The sequence below is a fragment of the Diabrotica virgifera genome, chromosome 6, assembly GCF_917563875.1.
Source record: "Diabrotica virgifera virgifera chromosome 6, PGI_DIABVI_V3a".
NCBI classification, from domain to species: domain Eukaryota; kingdom Metazoa; phylum Arthropoda; class Insecta; order Coleoptera; family Chrysomelidae; genus Diabrotica; species Diabrotica virgifera.
Window position 1 is genome coordinate 249726731 of NC_065448.1, and position 26005 is coordinate 249752735.

Here is a 26005-nt window from a genome sequence, read left to right on the forward strand (position 1 = left end):
CTGCTTTTCTTCTTAATCATTCTTTAGAATTCTCTGATGAACCCCCAATAGCTGATCAGCTAATTACAGAGCATAGAAAAACTCGTTCCAATATACTCACAAACGTCAACTCAAAACCTCCTTGGGAACAATTATTTCAAAAATTTTCTTCTTTTTCTCGATTACGTCGTACTATCGCATATGTACTCAGATTTGTCAGTTGTTTAAAAGGAAACAAACAATCTGATCCCCTCACTGTTGAAGAATTGGACCAAGCTCTATATTTTATAGTTCGGCAAGTTCAGCTAACCAATTTTTCTAAAGAAATTTCCGAACTTTCTGCAAACCAGCAACTATCAAATAAACAATTATTATCTTTAAATCCATTTCTCGATGAATTATCAATGCTGAGGATCGGCGGACGGCTTTGTAACGCCTCCATTCCCTACCAACAGAAACATCCCTTGCTTTTGCCACCCCATAATCATACGACCTCCCTTATACTAGAGTACGAACATAGGCGGCTCGGGCATGCTGGTGCTCAAAACGTTCTGAGCAATATTCGTTTACGTTTTTGGCCCCTTAATGGGCTCAGAGAGATCAAAAAAATCATTCGAAATTGCAATATGTGTTTTCGATTCAATAATCAAGTCTGCCAACAGATTATGGCAAGTTTGCCCTCTGATCGTGTAAATGTTTCTAGACCATTTCAGAAAGTTGGAATGGATTTCGGAGGATTCTTTCAAATAAAATCCTCAAGGCTTCGTAAATCTCCACTCATAAAATCATACATTGCGGTTTTTGTTTGCATGGTCACCAAGGCAGTTCACATAGAGCTAGTCCTTGGACTGTCTACTGACTCCTTTCTGAACGCTTTAACGTTTTGTCTCGAGAAGAGGAAATCCGTCAGTGATCTATAGTGACAACGCCACCAATTTTTTAGGTGCAAAAAATGTCCTATACGAGTTGTATCAATTTTTCAAAACTAATAATGATGTAAATATTATCTGTGACTTTCTTTCACAAAATGAGACCAAGTGGAAATTCATTCCACCTCGATCTCCGCATTGGGGTGGAATCTGGGAATCCGCCATTAAAAGCGCAAAATTTCATATCAAGAGATTGGTGGGTAATGCTTTGTTCACTTCAGAAGAGTTTAACACTATTCTTTGTCAAATCGAGGCAATACTAAATTCTCGGCCCTTAGGTCCAGTTTCTAATGACCCTACAGATTTAACCTGCCTTACACCGGGACACTTTCTGATAGGGTCTCCTCTCACCGCTTATCCTGAAAAGGATCTTTCACATTTAAACGAACATAGACTTTCCACCTTCCAGCAGATTTCTAAAATTCAACAAGTTTTTTGGAAACGTTGGTCGGTTGATTACTTAAATCGCCTTCAGAACCGGCCTAAATGGGCTGAAGAATATTCTAATCTGCAAGTAAATAAACTAGTTTTACTCAAGGAAGATAATGTACCTCCAATGATGTGGCCGTTGGCGCGCATCATTGAAGTATATCCTGGTAAGGATGGCAAAGTCCGTGTGGTTAAGCTCCGTACGGCTTCCGGAGAGTTTATCCGATCCATTTCAAAGCTTTCTTTATTACCAAATCAAACTCAACCTTAAAACGACCAACATGCTTATTTCTAGTTTTGTTACATTCTTCCTAACACTTTGCTTTTTCTGTTCCTGTTACTGTGTAATTTAGTTGAAGCAGGGATGCTTCAACGCGGGGGAGAATGTTGAAACTTTGTTAAATAATCCAAATTCTAATCTTTGCTTTATTACGCCCCTAAAATTATGTCACATTTAATACACGATTTTGGCCTTCTTAAAAAATCTATCTCAAAAAATGAGTGACAATTCCTAAATAAAATATTTGTCAATGTTCCATATATTTCAAAAACGATAGCTTTTTCAATTATAATAGTTCATAATTAAGTCCAAATTAATATTTGGGACTTTTTTTGTACAATATTAATTCTCGATGTGTCTGGCGTAAAAGCTAAACTTAGCTTTAGTAAGTGTAGTCTTTTTAAATAAACCAATTAGGAAAAAGAAGTAATTTATTCTACAACCAAGAGACGGAGAAAACGGTTTGGGAATTAATACCAAAGCGATACTTCTTCAATCTGACTTTTAAATATTATATCAATATAATTTTATTTGATCGAATTATCGCGTTAATTTAATTAAAACATGAACACAATAAGATAAAGAACTAAATTAGTAAATAATATCTAAATATCAGTTTATTTTACTTTCACGCACGCCGTGCGTGAAAGTGCAACTTTCGGAAACGAAATGCGTGCGTAAAAATAGCTCTTTTAGAACGGCCGTAGAAAAAAAGAATGTGTGTACTTTGTACGCACGTAAGAAGTTATACTTCTATTATATGATTTCAACGAAATCAATATACTTTAAACAGTTTCTCTACTACTTTCCAAAAATTTTTATTAAAACAATACCAAAAATTAAAAAAATAAAAGAATAAAACACACAAACACATTGAAAAATGACACAAATGATTTCTGAACAATAATTGTTGCCACAAATTTTAATTAAATACGTATTTTCTGAAAAAAATTATATAATAATATACTTACAATCATAAAATCTATACAAAAAATAAAAAATGATATAACTTGCATTGGGTTTGAACCTACTTCCCGTGTATCCCGCCGTACGAGAGTCGAAGCGATTTCAAACTGCACCACCTTCGCGTATACGTCATGTGGGAATATACACAAACTGAACAACTTTTTGACATTTTGTTTATATGAATTTTTATTATATAGTTTGATTTTTGTCGAATTAAAATACAACAATATATAGAGTAAGAAAACGATAAATTAGATGAAAATTTGTAGAAAGTTTGTTCGTAATCAGATTATGTAAATTAAAGCATTGCCTACTAGGGGTATAGCATAGCAAGTACTAGGTAAGTACATTATTTTTTTTACATTTTCCAAATAGGTATGAAGATAATTTTTTATTGGAATACAACTGAAACATTTAGAATTACGTACTTGTGGCTTTTCAAAACTATTTAAAAAGTCACTATAATTATAAATTTGATTTTATTTCTGTCCTGACAACAATAAAAACTAATATATTATACATTTTTGTTTACCGATAACCTCCATATTGAACAATTATTGACAGATCATTTCAACACCCAATCAGAGCCCGTATAAAGACTAATACCAAATTGTCGGTGTGCGCATGCGCGCAGATCAATATAAATTTACCCTCAATCTCAATCGCGCCTAAAGAAGTATAACTTCAAAAATATTTTTCCCACGGATTCTCCTACGGTTTTCCATACATATTATCGCCGTTTCCATGATAACATGCAGAATACAAACACAATTATTATTGTTGTCAAAACAAAATGTGTTGAAGCAAAACTAAACAAGTAACTAAATTTCATCACAAATAAAGCATCTTAAAACTTTTTTACTTACATCAATTATTATTATGTCAATCATTATTAGCACACCATAGTGAGAAAAACGAAAGACTGTGATTTTGTAATTTATCAGTTCTTACCAATGTCTATTAATGTACCGCATTAAATGACTAATTTTCCAAAGAATGTAAAATAATTAAGTATCATACTAAATATAGAACTTACTATATTATAGTGTCGATTATGCAAGTACTCGCAGTGTCAACATTAACTAAAATAAACAGCCTGGTTTAATTTTAACGTTATCTACATAATAAGAACTCAAAGAACGAAATAGGAAATTTTTGCATGAAATGTTACCTATTGCTTACTAAAATACTAGTATTATAATTATAAAATTATGGAATTATACACGTAAAATTATAGTATAATTTTACACTTCACTGAAATTACTCGTCTTTCTCCTCCAATTCCGTAATGATCCACGAACTTTGAAATGAATCACTGGCAACTAATTCGTTCCCCAACTATAACCAGTACCCCCAGTAACCCCTGACCAATAATGCCAGATTCGTAATATGTACTCATGTTTACTGCAAAACAGTGTTACAAAATGATGAATTTATTATATTTTATTATTGTTTTATATTGGTCTCATTATTATAAGTTGATTTTTAATAATGTATAATTTTACATTCAGTATTAGCGTACGACCAAATGTTGGCCTGTGGTCCAAAAACCATACCCTGCATCTCCTATAAGTATTGTAGTTCCAAAGTTTTCGTTTTCAAATTGCTGTTTTATTAGGGATAGATCCAACGTTGAAAATGGTTGAATCATGAACAGTTCCTGGCTATCTTGCCACAATATTTCGAATTTTTAAAATCACTTCTCCAGTTGCACATGCATAAACACAAATACTGCATTAACAGAAGAAAAAAGTGGTTACCTAACCGAGATATTGTCAACCTGGTATAAAGCACTGAAAAACGCTAAAAGGGAAGGGTTAAAAAATTGGTTAAAATTTAACCTAAGTTAGCTAACCAACATTTTAACCTCTCACTGAAAAACTGGGACTTAGTTCTATATTTTTTATTGTTCTTTACCTGCCGTTTGTAAGTTTTCTTCTTCTGTCTTGGTATTATTACTCTTATTAATTCTTATTAATGTTTTTAGCATTTTAGCTACCTGCTTTATCGTGTTTAACACTTCTTCTTCTTCTTCTTCTTCTTTAGGTGCCGTGTCTGTATTCAGACGTTGGCCGTCATCATGTTTACAATTTCCTGAAATCTCTCTCTATCGGCTGCTGCGCGAAATAATTATTTTACTGTTCAGAAACACCATTTTCTAATAGTACGCAGCCATGAAAGTTTCTTTCGGCCAATCCATCTCTTTCCCTCCACTTTTCCTTGTATTATAAGGCGAAGCAGATGGTATTTAGGTCCTCTAACTATATGGCCGAAGTATTCTGTTTTTCTCCTCTTTATGATGCTTATGAGCAGATGTTCTGAATTCAGCATTTGAAGAACATCTTCATTGGAAGTGTGGGAAACCCACGATATCTTTAGGATTCGTCGATAGCACCACAATTCGAATGCTTCCATTTTGGTTAGCATTGTGGTTTTTAACGTCCATGTGTCACAACCATACAACAGGATAGACCACACATAACATTTCAGCACCTTCTTTCGAATATTCACCGACAGGTTTCTATTACATAAAACTGGTTTCCAGGTCATAAAAGCCTTCCGTGATATTTCGATCCTAGTTATTATCTCTTCATCAGAGTCACAATTTACATTTAACTAGCTGCCAAGGTACTTGAAATGATTTACCCGTTCTAACTCCTCTCCATCAAGAGAAAGCTGACCTTGATCTATATTAATCTTTCCAACTGCCATCCACTTTGTTTTTGAAATGTTGATTTTAAGGCCTTTCCTTTTAACACTAGTCTATCCTGTTTAACACTAGTCTATCCAATATTACGTTTCTGTCATTGCGTCATTAGAGTCAACTGTTGGCATTATTTTTTGGCCTATTTACCAGATCCATCTTCTCTTTTTATCTTTTTAAAGAAAGTTTTGGTTATCTACAGGTTGTTGTCTTTTGCATGATTTAGTACTATTTCTCTTCTGTTGCCGGTTTCTCATAATCCATAGGGTTTTAATTATTAAGAGGGTAGGTGGAAAATCTTGGTCCAATGCTATTTAAATACATTCTTTTTTTTTTCGAATCCTGAGAAAACTAATAAGCATTTTTGAAAAATTTAAACGCAGAATAAAAGATTACGTTATTACCGAGGACCGAAAGTCCCTGAAAACTTCTATAACGTTTATTTTAATAAGTTACTGCAGGGGTAAAAAAAATAATGTGTGTGCTTTGTACGCACGTAAGAAGTTATACTTCTATTATATAATTTCAAAGAAATAAATATACTTAACAGGTTATTTATTGTATTTTGTTTAAATATTTTTTTTAGAAACTAACTTTCTTACCTACTACTTTAAAAAAAAAATATTAAAACGATACCAAAAATTAAAAAAAAAATATGAATCGTCCGGGATTTGAACCCGGGACCTCTCGATCTCTGGTCACACGCTCGACCACTGAGCTTTATCCCCTTTGCTTTGACAGGTTACAAGATTTCTCATACATACTGACAAATTTAATAGACCAAGTGAAGTGTACAAAAATACTTTAAATATACTTACTATTATTATAAAATATATTATCCCCGAAGAAGACAAATCCAAAGACACAAAAATTATAATAAATAATACATTTATTTAAAACGCTAATATATCCTTTTAATGACTTATTTGCGCTGACAACGCTGATATATACATATCTTGAAAGATTAGCAACGAACTACATACTGTCTGTGTGCGCATGCGCCCGGCATTATAAAATTTCACTCTCGATCGTAAAGAAGTATAATTTCAAAAAGAGAAACTTTAGTGTGATTTTTAATTTCAAATATCTCGTGCAAAAGAAACTTTTTGTTTATTCTAAGGGACTTTCGGCTATTGGTAATAATGTAATCTTTCATTCTGCGTTTAAATTTTTATGGTCGTGTAGGAACTATAGTCGTGTTCTGTTACGCCTCATATCAGATATGACATTTCATTTCGTTTTGTGAACATGTATCGTATTATTGGGCCCGAATTAGACTTTAGTAGGTAGCTGGTGTATAAAAAGAGTGAACGATCAAATGGTTTTGTGATATGTATCCACTGTAAATTTTTATTCGGTTTCCATGTCACGTATTCGTTGATGTATAGGATGGAAAAATTTTAATTTATGCCTGTTAATAATTCTTTAATGCAATTAATGTTCTTTCAGTAGATAGCGACTAGTATAAAGTTTGACAACCCTATTAAATTGAAAGAAAAGACGCACAAAACAAAACCGTTTCAAAAAGGAGCTTTTTATCGTCAGATAATACTCTGTGTCTGGTCAACGACTCTGTTTTCCAACTACAACAAACCCAAGCCCTAGAAATCGCGTATATTCGTAGCATTTTGGTAGATTTACGAATCTGGGATTTATCTTGAAATAAAGTTAAGTGTTGTTTCATGTTTCCTAAATAGTGATGGATCAACGAAAAAACAAATGTGGACGGAAAATCATACTAGTATTTAACTAAGCCGCAAGATTGAAATATGTATTTGGCAGTTTATGTAGATTAAGTGAGGTCATGGGTGAATAACCAGCCGCAGAAAACTGAAGTATTTTTAAAATCGCTTTATTAACTATTGAAATATAGGCCTGGATACCGCGTACCAAAAAAAAGTTTATTCATAGCAAGCTGAAAATTTGTTCATAGCTTAATGGTGTCTAGTCGGACAAACGTTGATGTATGGGAACACTGGAACAGGGGAAGTTTTAATTGTGAAACGTAATTTTAATTGTGGAACGTGTCATCCTGACAAGTTTATAATTGTGAAAACTAGCAAGTTATTTTTAAGTTTATTCAATAGCAAACTTTATACAGTGAGCACGTAAAGGTTGGAATAAATTCATTTTTTCATGAAAGGGCAATTTTGGAAATAAATCCCGAAACAGGTCAATTTTTATTTTTAATTTACGACTTTTTGGCATATATATCATATTATTGACGTCACCCATCTGGGCGTGATGACGTCATCGATGATTTTTTAAACGAGAATAGGGGTCGTGTAGTAGCTCTTTTGAAAGGTAATTCAATTCTCTATTCAGTAATATAAACATTAACATAATTATTTATACAGGCTGTCCAATTTTTTTTAATTCAATTTATTGACATAAAAGAAGAATGTGTGTAATGTATTTAATTCAAAATACATTTTATTGCTATCAGAAAACAGAAAAGATGTTTATTTGATAAATAAATATTGTTTGTTGCTTAAATTCAATATTAAAACAGCCAACCATCTGCCTATTGACAAATTGAACATTTAATTTAAGCGAAAAGCAATGATTATTTTCCAAATAAACATTTTTTCCCTTTTCTGAGAGCAGTAAAATGTATTTTGAATTAAATAAATTCCATACATTCTTCTTTCTATGTCAATAAATTTAATTCAAAAAACATTTTTTTGGACACCCTGTATAAATAATTATGTTAATATTTATACTGTTGAATAGAAAATTGAATAACTTTTCAAATGAGCTATCACACGACCCCCATTCTCATTTAAAAAAATCATCGATGACGTCATCACGCCCAGATGGGTGACGTCACTAGTATGATATATATATATATATATATATATATATATATATATATATATATATATATATATATATATATATGCCAAAAAGTCGTAATTAAAAATAAAAATTAACGTGTTTTTGGATTTTTCCAAAGTCGTCCATTCTCGAGAAAATGAATTTATTCCAACCTTTACGTGCTCACTGTATGTATAATATATTTAAAAAATGTTTGTCCGACAAATATGTTGGGCATTTTAATAAGTCCGACACGTAGAACATTTAAAATGATAGGAATTATGCTGCTGGTAAATAGCAGTCTGATTTTTGCATGAGAGTTTAATGAAAGGGTAACAAATCAATTGGAAGTTCTGTCCGACAAAATACATGGGACATTTTTGTAGTCTGACTTTCGAAACCTGTAACCTGTTCCACAATTAAAACTTCCCTTGTTCCAGTGTTCCCGTACATCAAAGTTTGTCCGACTAGACACCGTTAAGCTATTAACAAATTTTAAGCTTGCTATTAATAAAGTTTTTTTGGTACGTTTTGTAGTTGATGTTGGCTTTTGGTAGTTATTTGCTTGTTACATTATAAGAATTTTACAAATTGGAGAAATAGGCAATTAAAATAGCATATCTCTTTTTTCCACACGGTTACTCCGTTTTTAATTTTTAATTAAAAAAAATAAAATGAAATATTTAATTTGTTTGAAGACATATTTAATTTATAAGTATTAATACGACAACAGGTCGTGCTCGTGCATTTTAAATAATACAGCCCTTTTAATAAATTTTCAGAATTTTAAAAGATACAAGTTGTTTTGAATAATACATAAAGATCGCCCTGCATAATATTTACTTATTGTTTCATCAGTATTGTCGTTTAATTGAATTCTCGGAATTTTATTTTACTTTTGCTCAAAACAAGATACTACAGGAATAATCAGTTTTATTTTTGAGTTAATGAAAAATAGAATTAGCATTTAATATAAACGGTATTATGTATGAATTCTGTTTTAGAATTTGTGGCAAACCACATAAATAAAACTAAATGTTAAACAAAAATTTTCTTCTTCTTAAAGAGGAACAAAGAGGCAGGATGGTTGTGTAGATATTTCGTATATAAAAATAAAATTTTAAGTCTGTAAAATTATTGCAGGTTGTTATACAAACATATTCATATCACCACAATTTTCTGAGTCAGGCCATGTCAAGTATGCTTAAAAAACACTAATCTAAAACCGTTTAAAACGTAACCGCAAAGAAATGTCTCGGATTTTTACACACCTTTCAAATCTAATACCAAACTGTAACATCTTTATATCTTTATTTTAAGCGATTAGATCATAATTCTATCTAAGTAAACGTAATAAAATTAATAGGAAAAAAATCAATAATTTTAAAATTAATTGGTTATAGTAGGGATTGTACCTATTATATAGGGTGTCCAGAAACTCTTCTAACTAACGAAGCCCGCAGATTCCTCAGATAATTTTAAGAAAATTTAACTCAATTCACCTAGTCCGAAAATGCTTCCTAAGGAACGTAGAGCTCTTTAAGGATGGCTTATTGTAACTAGTTTTTTTTTTTAAATAGCTCCAGAACACTTCTATTTAGAAAAACGAAAACTAGTACACCTATTTATGTTCCATAGATAAATCGATTCCATCAATATTGTCAATTTTTAGTTCCGGTCATAGGCGTCCGTTTAGGGTAGGGAAACGGATATTTTATCGCATACCTTTTCTATGTTTAACTTTTAAGCATTTTTGACACTGGGTTGTTAAACTATGGGGTATTCTTGTATTAAAAAGTACTCTTGCTTTAAGTCGGTAGGATACGCCGTGTTCTTGAAAAATCGATTTGAAAAATTTTTCGGTTTTTGAATTTGAAAAAAAAAGTAAAAAAAACTATTTGGAAAAAACGAAAACTAGTACGTTTATTTCTCTTTCAGAGATGAATCGATTTTATTAATTGTGAATTTCTAGTATCGGTCATAGGCGTCCGTCTTGGGTAGATCAACGAAATCTCATAACTTGCTTTAATTTTTAAGCATTTTTGATAGTAGAACTATTGCTTTAAGTCGGTAAATACACCGGTTTTTTTTATTTTTTTTTTATTTTGTTTTTAACATTTCTTAAATTCAAAACACGAAAAATTTTAAAATTGATTTTTCTAGAAACCGGTGCATCCTACCGACTTAAAGCAAGAGTATCTTTTAGTACTATAATACCTCACAATTTAATAATTTAGTGTCAGAAATGCTTAAAAGTTAAAGGCAAATAAGTTGCGATAAAATATCCGTTGCCGTACCTAAAACGGACTCCTATGACCGGTACTAGAGATTTGCAATTGATGGAGTCGATTTATCTCTGGAAGATAAAAAGGCGGACCAGTTTTTGACTATCAAAATGGAAGCGTTCTGGAGATATAAAAAAATAATTACAAGGCTCCATCTTCAAAGAGCTCTAGCTCCCTTAGGAAACATTTTTGGATTAGGTGAATTGTTTTAAATTGTCTTAAAGTTATCTTAGAAATCTTAAAATTATATACAGGGTGTTCCATTTAAAAAAAAAACATAAGTTTGTGTCAACCTGTCAATACGGACAGCCCTGTATATTAGAAAATATTTTTAAATTCCTATCTTTGCCCCACGTTTTACCTAAATCACTTTTTTCGTATCTCTTACGACAAATGAGTAATTGGACTTTGTCACACTAATACCCCACCCTGTATACGAAATAACTATAAAACTATTCTGCCTCTTTGTAAATAGACTTATATTAAGATTCTTGAAACATATGCAAAATGGCATGACTCAGAACATCGTGGAATTTTTCACGAATTTTCTTACAAATCAAGGACTCCTGCCGTCTTACAAGAACCGGTTAACCTTCCTGCCGAGTACCGAAAAAGTATGGATTGCATTTGAGTATTATAACTTTTTAGAGGCAGGAATCGGGGTGAAAATTTTTCGCAGAATTTTCCAAGAGACAAGTATACTTAAACAGTAGGAGACGTCATGCCAACATTTTTTTTTGGTCATTTTGAAATAAATATTTTTCATTTAATTAGTTGGCAGGACCCAGAAAATCATGAAAGTTTCATTATTTCGCTTACATGTTTGTATACATATATACTCCGTTAGCCCGTTTTCAACCCTCCTGTCCAAAAAAATTTTCATCATAAAATCCATATTATCCTGTCATTCTACGGATATGGCAGTACTCAGAAATTCATAGCAAAACCCTATTTTTATTTTTTGGGAAAATCTCATTTTTACAGGAAAATGTCACAGGAAATTTGTGGATATTTCCACAAATTATAAGTACCTCCTCTACCCTTCCATTATTACAAAAGTCTTGTGGCTGAACTTCTGTATAATATCTCCCAGTCTATATAAGTGAAGAGAATAAAATATAATGTACTGTTAGTTAATAATTAACTAGAAATCATTCAAAAAAAAACAAAATAACAGGTTTTTACAAAAACATACAATCTTAAAACTGAAACATTAAAATACACTCATTGAAACTGATACATATCTCGGAGTATGGATAAATAATATTATTAACAGAGCTATCCAAGTTAAAACACAAATGGATCTGAACATTTTGAACCAGTTTATTCTACTGCAGAATGCTGTCCTGTCAACTAAAAATTTTCGTTCTAAATTATAATTGCGTATTTACAGTATGTCTACGAAATGGAAGCTGCAGCTTTTATATCATGGAACTTTTGAAGGTATTTGAAATTTGAGATGAAGTTATGCCAGGTAATATTCAGCATATCACAAACCGCCAACCGAATGATAACTAATCGATAGTGTTAAAATGCAAAAACACAATATCTGAGCCATGTCATAACAAGCTCTAATGGTTCAAAATACACTAGTTCATTATTTAAAAAGGACCGTACACAGTTAAAAATTAAAATAAGGTTAAAACCTGTCTTAACTTTTATTATCTCTTCTACAGCTTGTTTGCATCCACTCCTGATCAAATGCCTCCCCAAAAAGTCCACCATTCTTCTCTGTTTTGTACTACTTGGTGTCAGTTTCTCCCCATTTTTGCTTTTATGTCGTCTGGCCATCATGTTTGTGGTCTTTCTCGTTCACCTTTTCTTATTTTGCCATGCCACGTGTCCTACCCACGTTACATTTAACCAGCTGTCAAGGTATTTAGAATGGTTTACACGTTTTATCTCCTCTCCATTAAGAGAAAGCAGCCCTTGATCTATATTTATTAAGCTCTCCAACTGCCGCTCACTTTGTATTTGAAATGTTGATTTTAAGGTATCTACAATAACTTGCTTCACTGACTAAATATACTAATATGTATCTGGAGATCTTGTAAATTTTCTGCAAGAATGGTTGTAGCGTAAGCGTATCTGATATTTGATGGATTCGACCGTTACTTGATGGAAGTTCATTTTATCTAACAATAAAACACTGAAAACTTTTGTTTTCTATACTTCCACAAAATTTATTACAACTATGTGACTACAGCTATTTCGGCAGAGTACCTTTCTCAAGTAATTTAGATTAGTATGGGTTTGTCTTTTTAAAGTCTTTAAGTGAAGAGGTTTTTGTGGGAGTGGGGAGCTGTTTGTCTCGAGTTGGTAATTCAGAATTATATTTGTATTTTTCAATTTATTAATTTCCATAGATTCTAATAAAGATAACTTACGGCCTTTATTTTGAATATGCAGAATTTGAAACTGTTCTTTAAAAGAATGATTATGATCTATAGAAGGTGAAGTGCGTATGTAGAAGTGTCTGTTTTTCTATTGTTGAAAGCCCTTTTGTGTTCTGCTATCCGTTTGTCAAAGGTTCTGCCAGTTTGACCGATGTAAGTTTTCGGACAGTCACCACAAGTTAGTTTGTAAACACCACTCTGTAGTTGTTTTCTCTTTCGGTTCTTATTGTTCTTAATATATCTGCTTAATTTGTTGTTAATTCTGAAAGCTGGTGTTATTCCTTCCTTTTTTATGTATCTGGCTATTTTTGTTGTTATCTTGCATTATTAAACAAGTAGCAGTAAACAAGGGAGATGGGCTGGCCCCAACATTGTTTAACCTGGCACTGGAGTATGCGGTTAGGCAAATGCAAACTGGACGAGGAAATCTACTGACCAACCGAACGGTGAAACTGGCCGCTTATGCTGATGATATTAATATTATGAGTAGAACATCAACAGGAGCACAGGAAACATATGCAGAGTTAAAAACACAAACAAAAATGCTAGGTCTGGAAATTAACACAGAAAAAACAAAAATAATGACTCAGACGAGAAGAAATATAGTCCCAGAAAACATTATACATGAAGATGACATTGAAACGGTTGAAAAGTTTACATACCTGGGAGTAGAAATATATGCCGACGGATCAGAAGATGGAGAAATAAGGAAGAGAATAACGCAGGCAAACAGAGCTTATTTTGCCCTCTCCCATATATTTTGGTCAAAAAGTGTCCACCGAAATACAAAGATGAGAATCTATAAAACCTTAATTCGACCAATAACATGCTATGGCAGTGAAGTCTGGGTGCTGAAAGAAACATCCAAAAACAAACTCGACACATTCGAAAGGAAAGTACTTAGGAGAATACTAGGACCTGTGAGGGAAAACGGAATCTTCAGAAGTCGATACAACAACGAGCTTTATCAACTTTATAAGGAAACGCCCCTGTCAGACTTCATTAGATTACAAAGATTGCAATGGACCGGACATGTGATAAGAATGGGAGAGGATAGGCTACCAAAACGAGCAATGAATGCTAGAATGCAAGGAAAGAGACCGGTTGGGAAGCCACGAAAGCGCTGGGAAGACACAGTAAACAGCGACGCACAAGCCCTTTTAGGAGTCCGTGTATGGAGAAGAGCAGCCACAGACAGGCAAGGGTGGAGGCAAAAAATAAAGGAGGCCAACGCTCAATTTGGGCTGTAGTGCCGTAGAAGAAGAAGAAGAAGTAAACAATGGCTATAACGAACACAAAATTAACAAAATTTTAACCCAAAAACTCCATAAGAAAGCCCTGAAATTAGTCCATCAACCACCAAGAACCCAGCACTTTCTGCTCTATCAAATATACTGGCAGGATAACAACAAAAATAGCCAGATACATAAAAAAGAAAGGAATAACACCAGCTTTCAGAACTAACAAGAACTTAAGCAGATATATTAAGAACAATAAGAGCCGAAAGAGAAAACAACTGCAGAGTGGTGGTTACAAACTAACTTGTGGTAATTGTCCGAAAACTTACATCGGTCAAACTGGCAGAATCTTTGACAAACGAATAGCAGAACACAAAAAGGCTTTCAACAATAAAAAAACAGACACTTCTACATACGCACTTCACCTTCTAGATCATAATCATTCTTTTAATGAACAGTTTCAAATTCTGCATATTCAAAATAAAGGCCTTAAGCTATCTTTATTAGAATCTATGGAAATTAATAAATTGAAAAATACAAATATAATTCTGAATGACCAACTCGAGATAAACAGCGCCCCACTACTCAACCTCTCAGTTAAAGACTTTAAAAAGGCAAACCCATAGTAATCTAAATTACTTGAGAAAGGCACTCTGCCGAAACAGCTGTAGTCACATTAGTTATAATAAATTTTGTGGAAGTATAGAAAACAAACGTTTTCAGTGTTTTATTGTTAGTATCTGATATTGTGGATTACTTCTCTGCCTAGTCTTACTCCCTTATTTCTATCTTCCAAAGCCCCCTAAAGATTTTTTTAGAGTACAAATTAAAAGGACTGGGTGACAAAACACAACTCTGTTGTACTCCTTGTTTGTTGGGTAGTCTTTCAGTACGAGTATCTCCAATTTGGATAGAGGCTACTTGATTGTAACAAGTATTTTAACAGTCTTATATCATAGTGGTCAAGTCCTGCTGCTCGCAGACAATCCAAAATGGTATCGTGTTACTCGGTCAAATGCTTTCTCGCAGTCGATTATAAGCCAAGGAAGAAGGTGCAAAATACTTTTGAACTAAAAAATCAATGTGTATCATAATTTTCTTTTAACGTTTAAAAACTCGCCACCATATAAAAGGTCGCGTATCAAACAAAATAAGTTTAACAAAACAAAACGTATTAAGTATTTTCATTGCGTGCTTTCAGCTCTTATTAAAGTTTCAATGACCTAGAACATAAAGTTCAAACCGATTAACTTTTTTAGGACACCCAGTATGTAGGACAGTAGATATATTAAGAATTATTAAAACTTAAGTAATATTAATACATATATATTTGTTTCTATGCGTAAGTAGGAATGTGCAAAACCCATTAGAAGTATGCAAATGAAATCAGTGAGACAGGCATGAGAGATCGGGCACAAGTGAAGTGTAGTCGTGTCCGGAGTGGACGTCATGCTGTTTAGGACTACGATCGGGAGTACTTTTCGATCAAAGGGGTACCATCTGCGATGGATTTGGCCCGTGATATTTGTTTTAAGTATTGGTGGAGGAGCTGGGCAATTCGTTAATGATGAAGGAGGTGAGTTAAGTTATTTTAATTAATATATTTATATGATGATAATATGTGATCAATAATCTCGATCAGGTTATTAACAAACCACATTGCACATTTGATAAATTTATCAATGTCAAGGCTTATTTCCAAGTATTCGAAAAAAGGCAATTGTTATTCCTATTTACAAAAAAAACGATCCTGATGACATTTCCAGTTATAAACCAATTTTTTATTGTGTGTATTTTCTAAAGTATTTGAGAGAATTGTGTAGAACACACAACACTACTGTTGTTTTGTTGGTAAGTCTTTCGTGATTGTTCGTTTGATTCCCATTATTTCTCTAATGCGTTCGTTGGTATTCCTTTCTCTTCTAGATCTTCCTATAAGTCTTCTCCAGAAATCCATTTTTGTTACTCTCAGCGTTGCCAGTGTTTTTTCTTCAGATACAAAACCTCATAGCTGCATAGAGTTATATTTTTCAGTCTTTTGTCTCCATGTGCTATATTCTTCATATCGTCTAAGCATCGACGACCATCATGGCAATTAATACTTTCGATACCGCTGCTCTAAAGAGACAGCAGAAGTGCAGTTAAACCAAGCTCTGAAAATATTTAACCAGGAGATGCCTCTTGTTCTACGACTCCTTCTACCCTGTATTCTTCCTTGTATTATTAACTGCAACAAGTTATATCGTTCGCCCCTCATGACATGTCCCAGATGTTGCAGTTTTATAACTTTAATTGTATTTAAAACCTCGCAACTTATTCTTAAATATCCTTCTCTAGGCCAATAACTCGAAGACCTCTAATCTGTCCATAGTCTCATATATCATCTTTCTATATTCGTTGCTGATGGATTGGGCCCATAAAATACTGTTTAACATTGTGATCGCTTTTCTACCTGACGTATTTCTTTCTCTTATGGCTTTGTCTAATATTCCATCGTGCGAAATATTGATAATTTGATACCTAGATATTTGTAGTCGTAGCAATGTTTTATCGAGTCATGTCATGTAATAGGAGATCTTTTTGCTCTCCTCCAATGCACAAGTTTTAGTTTCCATCTTTTTAAAGCACTTTCAAGGTATACTTTAAATACATTGGGATCAGGCAACATCCTTTTTTTTATTATTTATTTTACGTTGCAATCACAAAGGATATTAGCCACATCCTCCTCCTCTGTCCTTTATCCTTCGTAAGGATATGGTGACGTTATGGTATTTGACGAATGGTTGCTATCCATTCTTCTCTCTCCTGGACGCGGTGTGCTGCCTCAGACAGAGGCCAGTAACCGGTGGGGCATTTTATTTGGTCTGACCATCGGAGTGCCGATCTTCCTCGAGTTCTTTTACCCTCTACCTTGCCTTCAACCACTAACCTCTCCATGCCTTCTCTTCGTCTGGTAATGTGTCCAAAGTACCTCAATATATTTTGGTTGATGATGGTGGTAAGCCTAGTGTTGATGTCGAGTTCTGATAATATTAAGATATTTGTGAGATGTGCTGTCCAGGGTATGCGCATCATTCTCCGATATACCCACATTTCAAAGGCCATTATACGTCGTGAGTCGGACTTTTTAGTGGTCCAAGTTTCTGAAGCATAGGTAGCGATAGGAAAGATAAGCGTCCGTACCAGGCGCAGTTTCGTGTTCCTAGTTATGACCGTATCTATTATTAGCCACATACAAAACCTAAAATAAGAAAGTTAGTAAAGTTACAATACCTGATGTAATCCAGTGTCTTTTAGATAACTTATTGTATTTTTAACATTCACGTTTACTCTTAAGGCTTCCTTTATATTCTTTGGGATGTTGTGCTTCTCTCTTGTAGCTTCATATGTTTTGCACTGAGTTAATATATGCTTCACCGAGAGTGTTATTTGGCAATTTTCGCATATTGGTGGCACAGTTCGCGTAAAGAGGTGTTTATGGGTTAGGTTGCTGTGTCCTAGTCACAAACTTGTTATTCTCACTTGGTAGGGTGTCGGGTCTATTCGCTGTTGGTTGTAAGCAACATCCTTGCTTTAATCCTTTTGATATTACAAATCCTTCCATGTTTTAATTTTTGTTATGGGTTGATATTGTATAGTACTTTTTTCGGTTTTTATTAACTATATTAATATTCGTGTCACAGCTTCTTCAGTGAAACGCTATCGTAGCCTTTGCGTAGGTCAACGAACAACATATCAGTTTCTTGATTCCGTGCCATATTTTTTCTATTATCTGGGTTAAGGAGTTAATGTGGTCAATAGTGGACCGCCACATACGAAATCGTGCTTGTTCTTTTGCTTCAGAATCTAAATATTCTTCCTAAATTCAATTCTTCAAAACCTCTTCATATATTCTACTCATAGATCCGGTTACAGCTATTCCTCGATAATTTTCACAATTCTTTTTATCACCCTTTTGATGTATCGTACTGAGATATAATGTTCCATTTCATAGGGATTTCGCTTGTGTTTATGCATTCTTGAAATAGTTGCCGAAGATGTTCGTTCCGTACTTAAACAATTCTCCGGGTATATTCCCTGGCCCAGGTGCTTTGTTTCGTTTGAGCTGTTTAAATACATTTTTAATTTCTTCTGTTATTAATCTTATCGGCGAGCCTAGTATTGACAACAAAAATTTGACAATAGAAACGAAAATACAATTGAGATTATTTTTTTGCTTTTATTTAGTAATTGTATAAAAAAACTATTTTTAGTTAATCATTAATGAAACCTTTCATTTTAGTAAAAATCCATTTCAAAACTGCAAATTTTCCGTGGCATTGATCCCTTCAATTGCAGAAAATTAATCGGAAACTAAAAATATCTTTACAACACTAACCTATCATTTAATCATGTAGTGCTTGCTATTACCTCCTCTGATGATGCATTAGAAGTCTAGATGACATGGCCGATAATTTGTAATTAATTTGTCTTGTTATTGACCACCAACTATGATAATGATAATAACGGTTCGATCCGATACGTAAGGGTGTTTTTTTCCCTCCAGAGAGATACTGTCACTTAATATTCGAGTAAACAAACCACCAATATAAAAACTTTAATAAAAACTAACCAACAATTCATTAAAAAGCTCCATATTTATAAAGTTATAAGGTATTAAACTAACATAATATACAGGGCCAATAACAAGAGCCAGGAAACATTTAGTGGAAGCGCGTTAAGATCGAATAGATAAATGGCCATATCGAGAAAAGTCAAGTCAGTTTACTTCAAGCCACAGCGAGAATCAGAACTACCTGACTTGTCAATGGCAAGTGCCACCTTGCCGAAACGTCGTCACAATAATGGTTTTCGTAAAAACAAAAATTATTCAACGCCGAGTGAAATCCGGAAAACCAATATCATCCCATTCTGGGTTTGGTTAATCACACTGCTTTTCTCCATTCTTCTCTCTGTTTGGTTATCATTTCTATATTTCAAATACTCTTGAAGTCTTCTTCCACTTGTTGTCTCCATCTCAATTTAGGTCTGCCTCTGCTTCTTTTACCTGGTTATCCATTCCGTTATAACTTTTAACGGATTGCTCTTATTTCTTCTCATTATGTGTCCATATCATTTAATTATCTGTGCCTTTATTGCTCTATGTTCTATGTTCTCTTGACCCATACGTTCTTATGTTTCGTGACTCATCCGTTGTCTTGCACCCTCTTCGTTTCCCCTCTTTGGTCCCAAAATTTTTCTCATAATCTTCCTCTCGAAAACTTTTAGTTATTCTTCTTCGCTTGCTTTTGATGTAAATGTCTCTGAAGCATATATTGTTGTGAAATTTTTTTTTTTTGGAAATTCAAAAAAATTAAATTTATATCAACGACCATGAAATGATAGTTTTTCATCACCCTGTATATGGCCAAATTTGTTTAGAATTTAATTTTACTAGTAAACAAGTGTTTCGGAAAAATTAAAACGATTAGTGATAATTATTCGACGAAATGGACGGGACATTAACAAAACATTTCGGTGATTAGAAAGTGGAGAGTGCGTTGACGGGATAATAACGTTTTTCAGATCCTTCCGGGAAGGTATTTTAATGTGGTATACAAACTGGATTATTTTTAGTTGTAAAAGTAGAGAGTAGAAAATAACTAATTATGATTTTCCTTGAAATTTGACAAATTGGAAAAAGTTATGTGGAAGAATATTGGGTTTCTTAAGAAATAAATGGTTTGAGAGAGGTTGTTATTGAGTGGACGAAAAATATCGGGAGAAGGGATAATGTATGTGAGAGTATGGATTTGGGAGAAAAAGAAAGTCAGTGTGTAATGAACATCGAGAAAATGCAGCCGAGTTTTTCAAAAGTGTAGAATCAGTGTAGAGTTGGTGTGATCAGCCTTTGTGAGCAGATTCAAGTTGAAACCAAATCGTCGACCTGTTGTGGAGTTAATTTTCCTGGTCCGAGGTAGATTCTTTTGTTTGTCTAGAACGAGTAGCTGATTATTATTCGTTTGTGCACAAGATATTCGAGCAAGTCCTGTGTGCTTTTCTTGGAAGCAGTTTTGACGAGGGGGACTTTTTCGCAACAACCAGAGAGTACGTGTCGAGAGAATCAAGGACAGCGCAATCCAGAAAACGAGGGAGTGAACAATAAAAGGTTAGTCAAATCATTTGTCTGAATGGAGAAAAGTTATTTATATCAAGACCATATTTGTTTGCTTGTTTATTGAACAATTTTTTTATACCGCAGTTAGTCATTTCAAATTTGAGAAAACAATTCAAAAGAAGAAAAGTAAAATTCATTCAATTTAGTATGAGTAAATAAGAAATTAATTAAATAAATAATTTTGTCAAAACAAGGAGATATCAGAGTTAGAGTTTTAATTTATTAAGCTAGGAATTGTTACAACAAAGTTAAATTTTAATAATTTTGAATCATATGTACACGGCATTTGATAAAAACAATAGATTACATTTATATGAATTTGAGTGTTGTCAATTTCCCTGTTTCTACCCTGAAAGAAGTAAGCAACTAGAAATACTAGAATCCACAGATTACAGGTATTGTATCAAATACAAAATTAGCCCTGATAATAAAATTGATTGGAAAATTTAATTGGAATTTAGTTATGTCTTTACATAGGCAATAAATAAAATAATTGGATAATCAATCAAATTAATAATTTGCTAATTAATCTAAATAAATAGAAAAGGTAGAGCATAACAATACATACATGAAGCATTGGTCTTATGATGGTTTTGTAGATTTTCATTTTTGTGTTTCGGCTTATATTATTTATATTATATTATATATTATCGGCTTATATTATATTATCTCTAAACATTGTTTTTATTTCTGTAGAATACTTTATTTCCCGTTTGAAATCTTCTCTGCATATCTATGTGTTTGTTTTTAATTCATTAGGCAGTGTATACTGTAATGAAAAAATGTAAAATTTATTGTATCAACTCTCTTTGATGACCTGTCACGACGTTTTCGTTTTTCCATTTCTTAATTCGAAATTCGGGGGTAAAACCTACACATTTTTTAAGAAAGTGCTATAAATGTGTCAAACCTTAAAGACGTAAGTTAAAAATAAACCATTTTTCTGGCTGTGTAGACGAAATGTATTCAATAAAATATTTTGATGCTTTACAAGATATCATACCAGTTAATTCGACGAGATATGCCTTGGGAAATGAATGAAATTTACGTATTTAATAGGTGTATAATATCTTTTGTAAACAGGATAATACATTTTTTATCGTTGTACTGGGATTATAAGTTCATTTCTTTATCCTTTTTTTAAATAAGAATATTATACACTATGCCATCAGCTAACAACAGGCAGAAAGGGATTAATAAATACACGAAATCTACAAAGTTCAAAATTTTAGATATACATATTCCAATGTTAGCACACGATATTTAGGTTTGACTGTTTTCTTGGTGAACTGTAGTTTTATAGGTCTGTTAATATTATTTTCCGCAAATCGCCAGGAAATTTTGACATTCCTGTCAAAATTTCTTGAAGAAAAAGTCAGGACTTCCTTACTGTAAGGAAATGTCATTTCCTTACTGTAAGGAAATGATATTTCCGTACAGTTGTTAGTGTTCTACATAAATGATAGAAAACACATTGCTATTAAAACCTTGTAAATTACCTTAATCATTAAATTTTCTTTATCTGGAGCTTCCTGGATAAATTTTTCAATTTCTTCCTTCGTTAAAATCTTAGATTTCTTTGCCCTATAACCTTGAGCTTGCCGTTTCAATAAAGAACGAAGTTTTGAGTATGTAGATATATCTACATTGTGTTTAAGTGCAAGGGTTGACTTCAGCATTGAATAATTGGCCCATAATGTTGAAGATTTCATCTTTAAACAAAGGTCTAGGAAGTATGCCATTACAACATTTTCTGAGAAAGAACTCGTATTTTTACTCATGCGATAATCCAGAAAACGTCTGTATGCATTTTCGTAATTTTCTCTTGATTTCTTTGGCAATAATTCTAATGAAGCCGTATTAACTGCCTCAACCAGCTCTGGAGGAGTCCCAGGAATGGAAATTTCATCATCACTTATCATTTTACTTTCGAGAACACCAGCAATTAAATTTATAAGCGTCAAGTTTGACAATTCAACCTCAATACGTTTCCATAGTAACCCAAGTAATTTTATTAGGAATTTCAAAGCACCATTTATTTGGGAATAAAATTATCGCGTTTTTTTTTAAATCAATCAATATCTGTCGAATTTTAAACGATTTGCGGAAAAATAGTATGTTTACCTGTAGGAAAAGCCACATTCCTGGACTCTGTGTTGCTAAGTCTCGGCTTGCGCCTCGACTTAGCAATCTTCACAGTCGTCCAGGAATGTTAAGCTTTTCCTACCCGGTAAACAATGTACTATTTCGTGAACTAACATAAATTAATAAAATAGGTAAATGATGATCCGGTAAATACATAACTGATGAAAAAGAGGGTAGGTACTCACTGTTATTTTGTTGTCGTCTCCGAATCTGGGGCCTCAGTTACCTCTGCACTCTTCGATGCACCAAATCAGCAACTGCGACAATTTTTGTATCACGCCGATTATTGATTTATTCGAAATTTTTTCTATTCGCGGACGGTACGATGAATGTTCTTCGACATTTTTCGAATTGCTGGTACTTTCTTCCGCTTATGCGCAATAACGGTTCTTACAGTCGGAAAAATGAAAAAATACCCATGAACGATCACATTAATCACTTATTTTGTATTTGCTGTCTTTTTCTATAAATAACAAATGGTTGCTACAGAAAATGACAGCAAACACAACATAAGTGATTGATGTGATCGTTCATGGGTATTCTTTCATTTTTCCGACTGTATGTACCTTGCATAGAAATTTTAACTGTGTGCTTTTAAAGTTTAAATTTAAATATTTAGCGGCAAAAGTGTTTTGCGCTAACATTCCAATAAGATCATAATAAATAAAAAGTATAGAGACAAAATATCTCTAAGGCAGGAAAGATCAATTACATTGTTGATAGATTATTTTTTGGAATCACTTGGTAGTCTCCAAAAAGTGTAGTCATGCAAAATATGGTTGACTATTTCAGGTTCACTGCAACACATTCTATAGTCTTGCCTGGTGCATGTTCAGTAAAGAAATCAGTTATTATTCTAAGTTAACTCCTCTTTGATTTCCGCAGTACTTCTGGTAGGGGAGCCCAAGCGGGGATTTTTGCAGTTACTCGAGCGCGTCAGATTATCATATGGGGAGAAACCTGGTACCCTGCAGATGTACCTCTACCATATATTGGCTCTTAACACAGGGGAGTTCGTTAAGGGGGGCCCGAAATAAAAAATCTATCCTTAAAAAAACTCGAAATTGTCAGATTAAGATAAGGTAAATTAAGTACATGCAAAAGAGTGTATATTTTAAAAATCTGACGATTTGGGCGGGGCGTAAGGAAATGGGTGAGTCCCAAAGTTTCACAAGAAAAAAGCGAATATTTCGCGAAATGAATGACAGATCGAAAAACTAAAAAATATGTGCTCAATATTTTTTAAAAATCTATCGAACGATACCAAACACGACTTCCCACGGAGAGGGGTGGGGGGTAAATTTAATATTTTAAATACGAATCCCGCGATATTTCGCGAAAGGAACATCAGATCGAAAAACAGTAAAATATACTTGTTCAATATTTTTTAAAAATCTATCGAATGGCACCAAACACGACCCCCCACGGAGGTGGGGTGGGGGGTTACTTTAAAATCTTAAATAGGGGCCCTCATTTTTTATTGCCGATTTGGATTCCTTACGTAAAAATAAGTAACTTTTATTCGAAACAATTTTTCGAATTATGGATAGATGGCGTTATAATCGGAAAAAACGATTGTTGAAAATGGAAAAGTAAATTAAAAAATGGCAAGCGCCCACTAAAATGGAAAACTTTACTTAACTTTTTTTGGTTTTAGGACCTATTCTTCACAACCCAATAGGTAACCAAAGCGCTCGAGTGACTGCACATTTAGCATACTTTGCTCCCCTACCATTCTAGAGCACTATTAAGGCATATCCGTCAACATACCTTTTTTCATGTGATTTACCGGGTATACTTTCCCAGTAAGAGTTATATTGTGTTAACATCCAGCCTTTCAGGCCTTGGGCATTGATTTTTGGCACTTCTAAGGCCAGGGATGGCTCTTTAATTGCGATGTGTTTCCATATTACCTGTCACACTCCAATATGGCACCAATATGGTACCCTTATGGAGCGCCACTCTATCGAGTTATCTTGGTATTCACACACTCGCCTAGTAGTCGTTTAGCTATTAATAAATGATAATATTGTTCTCTTCTTCAGCCTGTTTGCTTCTCCTGGACAAAAGCCTCCCCATGAGTTCTCCATTCTTCTCTGTTTTGTGCCTATTTGATGCTATTTCCTCCCCATTTTTACTTTGATATCGTCTAGCCATCGTTTTTGTGGTCTTCCTCTACTACAACTGTGCTCGAGTGGTCTCCAATGTACAAAGTTTCTTTCTATGTTTTGTCGTGCCACGTGTCCTACTACTCTGGGCTAATTAGCAAAATACAAGGAAAAGTTATTTACCAGCAATTTTATTGCTGGAATCGAATCTTAATATTGTATGTATTAATAATATAGATATGCAAAGTCCGCAGATAGTGTGCTACTTTTTTATAAACAAAATGGCGCCCGAAAATCGTGTTTTTTTTCAATTTTTGCTCTATAACTCCAAAGATTTTAATTTTACACAAAAAACACCCAAATAAAAATTCACCGTAATTAAATTCTGCATAGAGACGTGTTTTTTCCGATTCATTTCCACGAAAACTTTCCCCTTTTTAAAAAAAATCTTTGATTTTCAACTAAAATTTTAGATAAGTAATTGTAAATCAATAATTGAATAACTTGGTAATGTAAAAGCCCTTTTCGTATAGATTATGGTGCATATAGATTATGGTGCAATTATGGTGCATAAGAATAACCATGATTTTTTCATAAAAATACACTATACCTATCTAATGTACTTTACAGAATTAAGATTGGAATATTTAAGCGACCTCAGGAATAATTTAAAATTATAAACAATTTTTTGGCTTATAAGCAAATAGAATATCTCGGGAAATATTAAACTAAATTAAATTATGAAAACGGCATTCGAAAATCAGCGGCAGGGCGCTTCTTTTAAAAGAAAAAACGTTTAATTATTACGAGTGGTTCCTGAGATACAACCGGTCAAAGTTGAGCGGAATTTACGGCAAAGATATAAACAATAGGATCATAATTTTCAAACCATCACCTTTTTATTTTTGTCCTCTTTCTCCACACCAATTTTCATATCTTTAAAATACTTATAACCACAAACCATACATACTCGTAGACGTTTCACGACCATGTTAATCTTTCGGATCGAATTAACGCCATCTCTTGATTGGAATGGGAAATAAATTGACAAATTTTAGTTACGTGGGAATTTCAAATTATAAATTTTGCGGGATTTTTGACGAAATTTCGCAGGAAATTAAAACAACAGAAAGACAATTCAATGTTTTATTCAATATTTTACTGAAAACTTCAAATATTCCAATTTGTTTTCAAAATGCTAAACTGCCATGTGTCACGTGAAAGCACTGATGTGTAATATTGAGTTAAATGAAAATTTTTGAAAGAATCTTGTAGGATGATTGTTTAGATAAATATTACCTTATAATCTTTTACAAATTTCCAAAGATATATAGGCCCGAAATGTTGATGACACACTTGTCTATTGGAATAAACTGTTTCAGGATCTATTATATTGTTTTTTTAAATGTGGAGAAACACAACACGGGATGATCAATGTAAACTAAACATTCTACTCATAAAAACGGAGAGGAGGTTAATACAATTGATTAAAATTGTGATTAAATCTAATTAAAAACGTAACACCAGTATAATAAAATAATTAAGCCACAAACTGTAAAATAAAAAGTAAAT

General features: G+C 33.2%; 1 protein-coding gene across 1 annotated transcript in view; it reads left to right on the top strand.

The window, feature by feature from the left end:
• LOC126887488 (collagen alpha-1(XI) chain-like) overlaps positions 1 to 26005 on the top strand; it is a 133860-nt gene that overhangs the window by 30894 nt on the left and 76961 nt on the right. Inside the window, exon 2 of the mRNA XM_050655059.1 lies at positions 15374 to 15599. Coding sequence (XP_050511016.1) covers positions 15473 to 15599 — 127 coding nt within the window. The 5' untranslated portion in view covers positions 15374 to 15472. The remainder of the gene's footprint in view (positions 1 to 15373; positions 15600 to 26005) is intronic.